At 36.3% G+C, this 13,734-nt stretch overlaps 1 protein-coding gene across 2 annotated transcripts; it reads left to right on the top strand.

The window, feature by feature from the left end:
* The first annotated feature begins 758 nt into the window (after positions 1 to 758).
* Positions 759 to 13,291, top strand: tlr3 (toll-like receptor 3). 2 transcript variants are annotated; one of them, XM_059343087.1, is made up of 5 exons: positions 759 to 835; positions 3,796 to 4,257; positions 7,404 to 7,598; positions 7,754 to 9,603; positions 11,172 to 13,291. In XM_059343087.1, exons 2-5 carry the CDS (start codon positions 3,808 to 3,810, stop codon positions 11,401 to 11,403), a joined length of 2,727 nt encoding a protein of 908 aa, XP_059199070.1. In that variant the 5' UTR covers positions 759 to 835; positions 3,796 to 3,807; the 3' UTR covers positions 11,404 to 13,291. The 2 variants fall into 2 exon arrangements, with proteins under 2 accessions (XP_059199070.1, XP_059199064.1); XM_059343081.1 differs by lacking the exon at positions 759 to 835 and adding an exon at positions 947 to 1,063.
* The last annotated feature ends 443 nt before the right edge of the window (positions 13,292 to 13,734 follow it).

Genomic DNA, 13,734 nt, shown 5'->3' with positions numbered 1-13,734 from the left:
GCCAAAGTATGGCCGTCTTGTTAGTGTCTTTCTGATATTAAACTGCGATTTTGCAATTTATTATTTTATTATTATTATGATTTATTTATTTATTTATGAGCTTGCATATTCTTTGTGGACTCATTTAATAAAACTTTTTGGAAAGATCATTTTAAAGATTTTTTAAAGTTTTGACAGTGGCATATCAGATATGTTTCAATTGCTAATGCGGTATTGTTGATTTTTAAAATGCGCCGGATAATAGCCCATTTTGTACACAACTGAGGTGATGCAATGCCTAGTAGTGCTTAAGTGTGTTTCTAACTACTCTCCAGTCCTGGTGTTATAAATGCTGGCATAATGAATGGTATTTATTGACTAAGTTGGACATCACTGAAGGCCTAAGTGTGAAATGCACCGCCCGCCACTGGCTTTGAGTGACTAGAAAAGCGCTATATAAGTGCAGGTCCATTTACCATTAATTGCAAGAAGTAATTTTGTGCATTTTTACACTGAATTTTTAAGATTTCATGCTCAAATGCATGTAGGCTAGTTGTATTGAGGGCCACTTCAAGTGAGGGTGCGGGCCGTCTGCGGCCCCCGGGCCTCCAGTTGCCCATCCCTGACGTAGATTATTGAAAACAACGAACACGCATCAACTTGCCCTTATTTTTCACACATTACGGTACAGTGATCCAGCCTGATCTTCTCTGGTTCATGTGCTTCACCTCGCTGTTTATAAACCGTTACCGAGCCCTGCTTATACTAATTATATAATTATATATTACATACAGCCTCACTGGGATGCTTCATATGAACACATCAATCACACTAGGGCCCGTCTGGTTCGCAGGAAGTGAGTATGCATTTCATTTTATCCTGCATGAAGTGAAACCGGAGCCACCGATTTCTCATTTCCGTATTTTCCTGATCTGGGTCTGCAGAGTGTTTGCTTCTTAAAGCCTCCAGTCCATGTGAGACTTCCTCACCAACAGAGGAGACTCTGGGCTGCTGGAAGTGAATGCCTTCGGTTTCAACTCTGTTAACTTTAGATGCAACAGGCAATATGCAAAGGCAACTTCTGGTAAGAACTCTAACTCTAAGCTACAATAGTAGCCATACTTATACTGCGGCGCCAAGGTGACACGCATTACTATTACAAGGACTGTATGATAATCATATACTGTCAGCAGTGGTGGAAGAAGTATTAGGATCCCTTACTTAAGTAAAAGTACTAATAAAACACTGTGAAATTACTCCACTACAAGTAAAAGTCCTGCATTCAAAACTTACTGAAGTAAAAGTACAAAAGTATCAGCACCAAAATGTACTTAAAGTATCAAAAGTAAAAGTACTCGTTATGCAGAATGGACCCACTCAGATTGTTTTATATGTTCTAAATATATTATAAGATTATTTATATTGATGCATTTATATAAGTAGCATTTTACTGTTGTCCAAATAGGACTAATGTTAACTACTTAATACACTGTTATGTTTTATAAATGTGTAATCATATTAAATATATGGTATTTTTTCATGTTGAATCTGAAAAGTAACTAAAGCTCACAGCTAAATGTAGTGGAGTAAAAGTACAACATTTGCCTCTAAATGTAGTGGAGTAGAAGTATAAAGTTGCATAAAATGGAAATACTCAAGTAAAGTACAAGTACCTCAAGATTGGACTTAAGTACAGTACTTGAGTAAATGTACTTAGTTACTTCGCACCACTGACTATTAGTATACTGTGATCGATATAATAATATATGCTTTGGAAGAGAGAGTTCTGTACACAGCTTATACAATTCAAATTATATGTTGTTATGTCAGGAATAGAACAGAAATATAACTTTATTCCTCACTATGCATGCACCCATAGTGAACAGAGAATCCAAAAAAAGTAAATAGGGGTGTGTTTCAGAACCTGTACAGTATACTCCAAGTCTTATTTAACCTGTCATGTGATTACTACTGTCTGGTGTTGTTTATAGTGTTGCCTGGGAGTCTGTAAAACAAATTGACCTCAGGGTACTATTTAAAAATCCTTGAAACTTGAAAAACAATGTCCAAAACACACATGGATTTTCACTAAAATCATACAACATTTAAAACATGTCAGAATAAACTTTCTCAGGCTTTTGCAGCACTCTGACATGACTTGATAAGTGGGACTTTTTTACTGCGCAGGTTGGGTGAGATTGAGTAAATATATAGTTTTGTGATAGTTCTTCTGTTGTTAAAGCTGGACTTTTTATACTTCAATATTTTATTTTATTAAATAAAAGGATTTGCTCCATTTTTGTGTTCACGGTTTACTATGGAGGCATGCAAGAATTCTTTGAAATTTTTGACATACAGTTTTTGACATACAATAGTCATGTTGTCAAGTAGTCAGTATTCCTTTACATTTTTAGAAAATTATAACCCGGCCAGAGTCAGTTTCCCCTCACCTCTCTGAAGCATTTTAGTGTCTTTTAACTCATTTTTGGCGTTTATGTTCTGCAACTTTGTTAGTGGTGCAGGCATTATTTTTAGTGAAAAGGCTCAGATAAACCCATCGTATGCTAACTTACCAACAAAACTAGCAACTAGTCCGTTCACATAGTGGAGCATTTAGCAGCTAAAGACTACAATATATTCCCAGGTTTTGGTTGTGACCAATGCTTACATTTTGTCAGAAACATAAGTCAAAATATTTCCTATTGTAAACATGTATCGGTAACGCTTTATATTAAGGTCCTTGTAATAACCATTAATTACATGTTTGCGTGCGGCTAAGTGACTATGTAAACTGTAATACAAACTGCTCAGTTTGCAGGTGCATGCAACATTTATGACATTTATGATGTTTATGTTTAGTTATGAGTGTTGGTGAACCTGTCTGCTTAACAATCCCATTTTGCTGCAGTACAATTTATTGAAGGGACATGAACAGGCTGACAACTTAATCCTGATAGATAAAAACGTATGTTGACAAAATATTCCTATAAAGACATAATGTGCCGTTGTAAAAAGGTAATACATTTCATATATGTTACAGCATTACTCAGCATATTGTAAAACCTCAATAGTATTGTATCAACACTTAAATATCATGATTATAGTGTATGGTGGTGTAATTCCCACCCCTACAAAATATATTACACGTCACATAATTCGGTAACACTTTATATTAAGGTCCTTGTAATAACCATTAATTAACAAGTAATAAGGCCCTTGTAAGTCCTTACAAGATGCTTATTAACATTATTGTGTGTTTATAAGCTTATATAAGTGTTAATAATGGCATTACAAACACCCATGACCCACCCATTATGTCTTTGCCATGCCTTTATTAATCTTATTTTGTTTGCTTATTGATATTAAAATATACTTTATTGCTCATCTATTATAAGTTAACTATAAGTTAAATATGCTTTTTGCAACTACCGGATCTAAAGCGAGAACAATGCCTTATTACTTGTTAATTAATGGTTATTAAGGACCTTATTATAAAGCGTTACCAATAACTGTAGATAAGTCCTTACATGTTTGCGTGCAGCTAAGTGACTATGTAAACTGTAATACAAACCGCTCAGTTTGCAGGTGCATGCAACATTTATGACTGTTTATGTTTATGTTTATTTATGAGTGTTGATGAACCGGTCTGCTTAACAATCCCATTTTGCTGCAGTACAAATTATAAAGTGTTACCCATGTATCTGTTAATTTATTCACAATATTAACTTTATAAGATAATACTGTTATTCTTGTTTTACTGCTCTAGTAATAATTCAATTTAAAGCTCATGCAATTTAAATTCTCCCTTTTTTGAAGGTTTGTCAAACGATGCATGTCCCTCGTTCCCTCCTCCTCCCGCTGCTGCTCATCATCTGTTATTTTATGACGGATTATTGCATGGCGTCCCCGAAGAAGACCTCCTGCAGCGTGCACCACGGCAGAGCTGACTGCAGCCACCTCAGCCTCAGTGCGGTCCCTGCAGACCTGCCCAGAAACATCAGCAGCCTGGATATGTCTCACAACAGGCTGAGGGGGATTCCCCCCATGTCCCTAACACCATACCCAGGCCTCACCCACCTCGATCTGGGCTTCAACAGCATCACCAAGCTGGACCAGGGTTGGTGCCAGACGCTGCCCATGCTGCAGACGCTGAACGTGGAACACAACCAGGTGTATGTGCTGAAGAAGGAGGAGCTGAGCCACTGCACCAATATAACACGGCTCATTCTGGCGAGCAATAAGCTGAAGCTAGAAGGAGAACCCTTCACTGCACTACAGGTACAGATGCCAGTCACACTCATGAGTTAATCAGTTATACACTGCAATAAATTATTCTGTAGTCATTTCATTTTACTTAATATATTTGATAATATGTATTAAATATAAATGCGTCCTTGATTTTGAGGCAGTTGTTTAAGTAACTTTAATATAAAAATGTTTGAGATGGAATCTACTTATTTTGATCACATTAAATATAATCTGAAAAAAAAATGCAAATTTACTAGATTAAAGTAGCAGATCTACAAGAAAAAAAGTTGCAGATTTAAGAGATTTAAAGTGGATAATCTGCGTGGAAAAAAGTCACAGATTTATGAGAAAGAAGTGGGAAAAAAACAACTTTTCTCGCAGATTCACCACTTTAAATCTCTTAAATCTCTCAGAAATCATCTCGCGAAGGTTGAGAATAGCCAGTTGAAGTAACTTTAATATAAAAAAGTTTGAGATAGAATCTACTTATTTTGATCACAATAAATTAACTATAATATTTATGTGTATGTAATTCTAAATCAAGAGAATTTTGAATGAATCCAACACAATAGAATTAGTCCGTTTTTAATTGACAGGCACTTCCTGTTAAGTTGTTATTAACTCGACTTGTAACGTAGTTAGATTTAATTAATAATATTGCGTGCAATCTGTTGCCTCAATTTTATTGAGTAGCTATTGTTTGTTTTGTGTAGCTGCAGAGAAACTGACTGAAAGCCTCATGAACAAGGGCGTGGGTTTCCTGTCAGCATTGGGCGGGTGGTTGGCACAAAAAAAGCATCAAACACTTAATTTCCTGCATTTTGGTATTTTTCATGCACCAATGCATCATGCATAATGGCAAGGCAAGTTTATCTGTATAGCACAATTCAACACAAGGTAATTCAAAGTGCTTTACATACACATTAATAACAGCAAGACACAATTGAAAACAGTAAAAACAGTCAATTAAAACAGGGAAATATAAATAAAAATATAAATAAGATAAAATAAGATACAGCAGGATAAGAAAAGAGATAAAATAATAAAAAAGCACAAGTCAAACATTGCGTAGTTAAACATGCCGTGTGCATCAATTTATGATGCACACGACATGTCTATTTATGTAAAAGAAAACAAAATTCAGGCTCAAAGTGACAATTCAAAATCTAGCAATATAATAGAATATAAGGCAGCAAAGCTTGCAGGCATCCTGAATCCATTTCAAATATTTATTTTCCACTCTATCAGCATTTCTCATTTAATCTTATGGTGATGAGGATTTAGTCTTCTATCCTCTTTTGTGGCTTTTTTTTAGGGGAATTAATGTCTTTAAATGTGCATGCAGCAGCTATGTCAGTGCTAAATTAATATTAATTTTATTTAATTTAAAAAAACTGAACTTTAACCCTTTATCAGGCGAAGAACCGTATTTGGTAACTTCAGCGGCTATCCAAAATAAAAAATAAAAATATTTCGAGAAAAAAGTTGCACATTTACTAGATTAAAGTGGGAGATCTACAAGAAAAAAGTTGCAGATTTAAGAGATTTAAAGTGGCAAATCTGCATGGAAAAAAGTCACAGATTTATGAGAAAGAAGTGGGGAAAAAAACAACTTTTTTCTTGCAGATTCACCACTTTAAATCTCTTAAATCTGCCACTTTTTTTCTTGTAGATTTGCCACTTTAATCTAGTAAATTTGCAACTTTTTCTCGACCCCATTTTTGATATCCACTGAAGTTACCAAATATAGTTCTTCGCCTGATAAAGGGTTAATACCTCATAGCCTCTGTGTCTAAGAAAGTGTTTTCTAAGGTTTGGAGAATAAGGTTGTAACAGAAACATAGTAAAAGAAATTACGGGTATATAAATATACCTGTCCTCCAGTCTGCTGTCTGACAGACACACTCTCCCTGCTTTAGACAAAGGGAAGTGGCTGTGCTGCTCTTCACTGGAAGTGATAAATCGAAACCAACTGAAAACACTTCTGAAACCCTGGAGGCTCTTGTGCTTGAGTAGTAACAAAATAAACAAACGCCAAGAGAGACCATTTCTCATCCAGTGTTGGACAACAGTGGTTACAGTTTAAAGGGGACATATTTTTAAGGTTTGGACTTACATGCTCCAATGTTCAAAAAGCAAATTTTTTGTTCTAGTGATTAATAAAGGCATGGCAAAGACATAATGGGTGGGTCATGGGTGTTTGTAATGCCATTATTAACACTTATATAAGCTCATAAACACACAATAATGTTAATAAGCATCTTGTAAGGACTTACAAGGGCCTTATTACTTGTTAATTAATGGTTATTACAAGGACCTTAATATAAAGCGTTACCAAAGTTTTTTTTATGTCAGTTATTCAATTGAACTACTGGAAATGGACTTTTCCATGATATTCTAATTTATTGAGATGCACCTGAGTGCACCTAAGTTGCAATAATGGTGATGGGGATGATGATGACAGAAATTTGACAATAAAGTGACAAGTGAAACTTTTTTTTTTTTTTTCATATATATCTTTATAGGGTTGTCAGGACATAATACATATTCAATCAGAAAAGGTACAATTCACCCATTTTCCCCCCTTTTAGAACAACCCCCCGCCCCCCGAACCAGAGAGTTACATTCACATAAAATAAGCAAAAAACAATAAATAGTAATGATAATGAGAAAATACAACTCTCTCCCCCTCAAAGAAAAACAGGAGGGGTGAACAGTAGCCAAATAAACAATAATAAAAAACAAAAAATAAAAATAAAAATATACATATATACATACATATACATACACATAAAACCAAACAAATAATACTAAATAAATAAATCAAATAAAAAGGGACATTTAGAGGAGATATACAGAATGCTTGGAAAAAACAAACAAAAAATAGCTATAACAATTTGTATATGTTGTGCCTAGAGTTTGACCACCAAATCAGTATAATAAAAACAATTACTGGCCATTTAAAAGTTATATCAATTTATCTTAATTAGAACCATCTATGTTAATCATCTAACGATGAAATAGGCTCAATTAGAGAAAAGAATGGGATTCCAAGTTTTATAAAAGTTGTCGGAGCACCCCCTAATACTGTACTTATGAAACATTTTTTTAACAATCTAATTACTTGATATGCTTCTCATGTATTGCACTAAATAATGTTGTTTTCACATTCACAGAGCCTGAAAGTTCTTGATGTTTCCATGAACAAGCTGCAGTCAGCCAGCCTCGGCTCTCAGCCTCAGCTGCCAAACCTCGTGAGCATCAATCTGGCATTCAACGACTTCACCGCTCTGAAGAAAGACGACTTTTTGTTCCTTAACTATTCGTCCTTTCTACAAATTCTCAACATGTCGTCTGTGTCTCTAAAAACGGTAAGAAACTTACCTAGAGATGGGAAATGAAATGGGTTTATCAAAACTGGAACCACGGTTAGAGTGTAATTATTGTGGCACCTTGCTTTCACATGTCTGTTTCGTTTCCCTTTTCTGTCTCACCGGAACATTGTTTTGTTATGTTTTTTTTGCAGTTGGAGCCTGGTTGCTTTACGCCCATTCAAGGTCTACGTACTTTATACTTGGATAGAAGCAAAATGGGCCCACCTGTTATTTCTAAACTCTGCTCGGAGCTGTCAGGGACAGCCATCGATGCTTTGTTTCTTCGGAAAATGCAGCTGGTGAAACTCCCAAACACAACCTTCACAGGGCTGCAGAAAACAAATCTAACCTTTCTGGATCTGTCCCTTAACGACATGGTTAACATTGACGAAGGCTCATTTCAGTGGCTACCCAGACTTCAAACTCTAAATTTGACAAACAACAAAATCAAGCACCTGACCAAGGCTACATTTCAGGGGCTTAAGAATTTGAAAAAACTCCACCTGACAAAAGCTCTGGTTAAGAGTAAAACCATCCCGAAGATCGACGATTTCTCCTTCCAACCGCTAAGTAGCCTGGAGAGTTTGATGTTACAGGAAACTGCAGTCAGTGAAATCACAGAGCACACATTCACAGGCTTGACTAGTCTCAGAGAACTCGATATGAGCTGGAGTAGTTGTAGCTCACTCAGAATCATCACCAACAAAACCTTCGTCTCACTTTCGGGGTCACCTCTCAGAAAGCTCGATTTGACTGCAACAGCCATAACACAGATCAATCCTTATAGTTTCTCAGTGTTCAGAAACCTCATCACTCTGCATCTAGATTTCAACTTCATCAAGCAAACTCTCACTGGAAAAGAATTTGAAGGCCTGGGCCAGGTGGAAGAGCTTCACTTGTCCTATAACCGCCAGACAGTCCTTCTGAGCTCCACCTCGTTTGTTAATGTGCCCAATCTAAAGGTCCTGACTTTGGGAAGAAGTCTTAAAGCCGAAGCCGTCAACGTGGATCCGTCTCCATTCAGCCCACTCCTCAACCTCAGCATCCTGGACCTCAGCAACAACAACATTGCCAACATCAGAGAGAATATGCTGGAGGGGCTTGTGAACCTGAAGGTGCTGCAGCTCCAACACAATAACTTGGCCCGTGTGTGGAAGAGTGCCAACTTAGGTGGGCCGGTGTTGTTCCTCAAAGACGCACAGCAGCTGATCACCCTCCAGATGGACAGTAACGGGCTGGATGAGATCCCAGTAAAGGGTCTGAGAGGGTTGAAAGACCTCCGTGAGCTCAGCCTGGCCAACAACCTCCTTAACATTTTTAAGTACTCCGTTTTTGATGATCTGGACTCACTGCGGCTTTTGAATTTACAGAAGAATCTGATCACAGCTGTGAGACCAGAAGCGTTCAAAACTCCAATGAGCAACCTCAGCCAGCTCGTTATGGGAAAAAATCCATTTGACTGCACATGTGAAAGCATACTGTGGTTCGTGACATGGTTGAATGAAACTAACACGACCAGCGTGCCGGATCTTGGGGACCAGTATATGTGCAACACTCCACTGCATTACTTTAACCTCTCCATTATGGATTTTGACTCCGCCTCTTGCAAAGATATGACCCCATTCGAGGCGCTTTACATCCTGAGCAGCACCGTTGTCATCATGCTGATGGTCGGTGCTCTTCTGGTGCGCTTTCACGGCTGGAGGATCCAGTTTTATTGCAACATTTTGGTCAATCGCACATTAGGATTCAGCGACGCTACAGTTGAAGAGGGCAGGGAGTTTGAGTACGATGCTTACGTCATACACGCAGAGGCAGACAGCAACTGGGTGGAGCGAAGGATGGTCCCCTTAGAGAACAAGAACTGCAAGTTTTGTTTGGAAGATCGAGATTCAGTCCCTGGCATGCCGCAGCTTGAATCCATCGTGGTCAATATAAGAAAGTCCAGAAAAATCGTCTTTGTCATCACTGAAAGTCTTCTCAGAGATCCCTGGTGTGCACGGTAAATCAACATACACTGTTTTTTTTTGTTTAGTTTTTTGCATTATGCATAGATTCTACAAGTAAAAATCTAAATATGTCATGTAGAATTATGTGACGTGTAGAATATTTTGTAGGGGTGGGAATTACACCACCACCATACACCGCACATTATGTCTTTATAGGAATAATTTGTCACCATACTTTTTATCTATCAAGATTAAGTTGTCAGCCTGTTCATGTCCCTTCAATATTTTTTACTGCAGCAAAATTGGATAGTTAAGCAGACAGGTTCACCAACACTCATAAATAAACATAAACATAAACAGTCATAAATGTTGCATGCACCTGCAAACTGAGCGGTTTGTATTACAGTTTACATAGTCACTTAGCCGCACGCAAACATGTAAGGACTTATCTACAGTTATTGGTAACGCTTTATAATAAGGTCCTTAATAACCATTAATTAACAAGTAATAAGGCATTGTTCTCGCTTTAGATCCGGTAGTTGCAAAAAGCATAGTTAACTTATAGTTAACTTATACTAGACGAGCAATAAAGTATATTTTAATATCAATAAGCAAACAAAATAAGATTAATAAAGGCATGGCAAAGACATAATGGGTGGGTCATGGGTGTCTGTAATGCCATTATTAACACTTATATAAGCTTATAAACACACAATAATGTTAATAAGCATCTTGTAAGGACTTACAAAGGCCTTATTACTTGTTAATAAATGGTTATTACAAGGACCTTAATATAAAGCGTTACCCAGTTATTTTCTAACAATGCAACTTGTATAAAAAAGTTATGCTGCCCCTGCAATTTGAAAGTAAATTACTGTTGAATTGAAATTAGATAAAACGTATCAACTCAGCACCATCTAGTGGACTGAAAAGGCAGTTTATTTATTTTTTTTCCTGTGCCAATACATTATTTCTACGCAAAATATGGCAATACAATCAGTGGTGGAAGAAGTATTCAGATCCCTTACTTAAGTAAAAGTACTGATACCACCCTGGTAAATTACTCCACTACAAGTAAAAGTCCTGCATTCAAAACTTACTGAAGTAAAAGTACAGAAGTATCAGCATCAAAATGTACTTAAAGTATTAAAAGTAAAAGTATTTGTTATGCAGAATGGAGCCACCCAGATTGTTTTATATATTCCAAATATGTTATTGAGTTATTTGTATTTATCAGCATTTTATTTTTCTTGCGGTAGGGCTAATTCTAGCTACTTAATATTCTGTTATGGGGTTTAATTGAAGAAAAAAGTCAAATTGATAATATTTTATGTTAAATCTCGACCTGTAAAGTAACTAAAGCTGGCAGCTGAATATAGCTGAGTAAAAAGTACAATATTTGCCTCTAAATGTAGTGGTTTAGAAGTTAAAAGTTACAAGTACCTCAAAATTGTACATAAGTACAGTACTTGAGTAAATGTACTTAGTTACATCCCATCACTGAATACAATGCTGTGTTAAATTTCCCCCACCCCTAATATTTTGTCTGTTACATATTGTAGGTATTTGTGTTGAAAAAAATGAGTCCTCACAGTTTTTTTAAATCTCTTTTCATATGCAGGTTCACAGCCCGTCATGCACTCCACCAGGTCATTGAAGCCAGCAGGGACTCGGTGGTTCTTGTCTTTCTGCAGGATGTTCACGACTACAAGTTATCTCGCTCACTCTTCCTTCGCAGGGGCATGCTGCGTCCATGCTGCATCCTGGACTGGCCGGTCCATAAGGAGAGGGTGCCAGCCTTCCACCAGAAGCTCCTCATAGCACTTGGCATGACTAATCGGTTGCAGCAGTGACTCTAAGCCGGGGGTGCCAAACTCAAATACACAGTGGGCCAAAATTAAAAACTTGGACAAAGTCGCCAACATTGATATTTATTGAAAAAATGGACCTAAACAAGCAGTGGCGGTTCTACACAGGGGCCTCCAGGGGCCACTGCCCCTGTGAAGAAGCCTTTGGCCCCTGCTGTGGCCCCTGTGTCAAATTAATAATAAAATGGTCAATTTATAACTATAAACAATGGAACAATTCTAACCTTTTTTTTGTTCAAACAATATCTCATTGTACACAAAAGGAACCCAGAATGTGAACATTGTATAATAATTTAACTCTATGGAGTCTTATTGGGCTATTTTGTCCATTTTTGAATCCTTTTCATGTCTTTACATGTCTTTTGTAAGTCATTTTGTGTCTTTTTTTTGGTCATTTTGTGTCTGTTGTTGTGTCTTTTTTAGTTATTTTGTGTCATTTTTTTTGTCATTTTTATGTCTTCTGTGGGTTTTTTTTTGGTTATTCTGTCTTCTCATTTTGTGTCTTTTTTGGTCTTTTTGTGTCTTTTTCAAGACATTCAAAGATTTTGAATGCTTAAATATCATCTTTGCCATTTTTTCATGTGCTAATGTGCCCCTCTGATTAAACACTGGCCCCTCCTTGGCCCCCACAGTAAAACTGGTCTAGAACCGCCACTGTAAACAAGTTCAAACGAAATGGAACAAGCAAAACTTGATTTAACTTAATATTGCAAACATGCAAAATCAAATTTCAAATAAAACAAACAAACACATCAATGGCATTCATTTCTTCAATAAAATTTAAATAAAAATCGTATGCCTCTTTCTTTATATGTAGCCTTCTTTGAATTTAAATTTAACAGTAATCTTTTTCCACAGGCTAATAATAAAAGTTAAAATAAAATAACAATAATAAACCAAATGACTAATAATAATATCCTTTAATGAATGTGCAACCATTCAAGCCTTGGACTAGCAAGAAAAAGTGCATAAAGACAACTTTAACTGTTGCTCAGTTTGCTACACACTGATCTACTGTGTTCAAGCCAAAACACAAGCAGAGCATTCTGGGATTTGTAGTATTATTTGCGCTGTATAATACCGGCGTGCCAGCTCTAGAAGTCATTTGGTATTTCCTCGCGGGCCAAATATAATTATACTGCGGGCCACGTTTGGCCCGTGGGCCAGAGTTTGACACCTATGCTCTAAGCCACCGTGATAATAATAATCACTAATGCGTGTTCAGTTGTTGGCAAACTGTTTGCCCTCTGTGTGAATAGTGTGCTTGCTGTATATATGCACTTTATACTGTAAACAGTATTGTATTTACATTGCATTGCAGCTGTACATAAAAAAATAGTATGCACAAAAATGCACAAATGGCCTAAATGCTAATGAGAAAAAAGTGTTGTCTGTATATGTGTATGCACACATTTTGACAATCCTTATTTAGTAACTTACTCCTCAAATTTCATAACTTGCAGTTTAAAAGATCTAGGATATAAAAAAGATTACAAATGCAGTCATTTCTTAATAACGTGTTTGGTTAATGGTTAAACCTTACATTGTAAAGTCTAATAAACTCTAAATTAATAAAATAAGTATGTTGTATATCTCAGTCTTTATGCATGGCAGAACATGATTTATTGAATGTATAATTTAGCTGACTTTTTAATTAATTGTCTATTTTTTATGAGCAGATCATGAATTAGCTTGCTTCAGAGTCTTATATAACATTGTGTTATTATGCCATCAAGTGGTTGTAGTAGGAAACTACATCATTTTCTGTGCTTCAAATACTAATACTGTACACCATGTGCACATAAAGAAGTAGAATATATATATAATAGAAAGGAATTCACGATAACGATATTATTGTGAGATATTGATTGAATATATGAAAGAGTCGCAGATTTACGAGATTTAAAGTGTCAAATCTGCGCGAAAAAAGTTGCAGATTTATGAGAAAAAAGTGGAAAAACACAACTTTTTTCTCCCAGATTCACCACTTTAACCCTTAATAGGACACTGAAATACTTGCAGATTCCAACCCTAGAGAATATTGGAGGATATTACATACTGCCAGAATGTGTAAAAAAAAACAAAGAAATAATATTTTGAGAAAAAAGTTTACGAGATTAAAGTGGCAAATCTACGAGAAAAAAATGTGCAGATTTATGAAATTTAAAGTGGTGAATCTGGGAGAAAAAAGTTGTGTTTTTCCACTTTTTTCTCGTAAATCTTTTTTCGCACAGATTTGCCACTTTAATCTAGCAACTTTTATTTTCTTTATGAATCCGATAAAATATTCTCTCTAACATTTAAATGTGTTATGCG

The sequence above is a fragment of the Centropristis striata genome, chromosome 1, assembly GCF_030273125.1.
Source record: "Centropristis striata isolate RG_2023a ecotype Rhode Island chromosome 1, C.striata_1.0, whole genome shotgun sequence".
Taxonomy (NCBI): domain Eukaryota; kingdom Metazoa; phylum Chordata; class Actinopteri; order Perciformes; family Serranidae; genus Centropristis; species Centropristis striata.
Note: the sequence above shows the minus strand (reverse complement) of the source record. Positions and strands in the feature narration are given on the sequence as shown.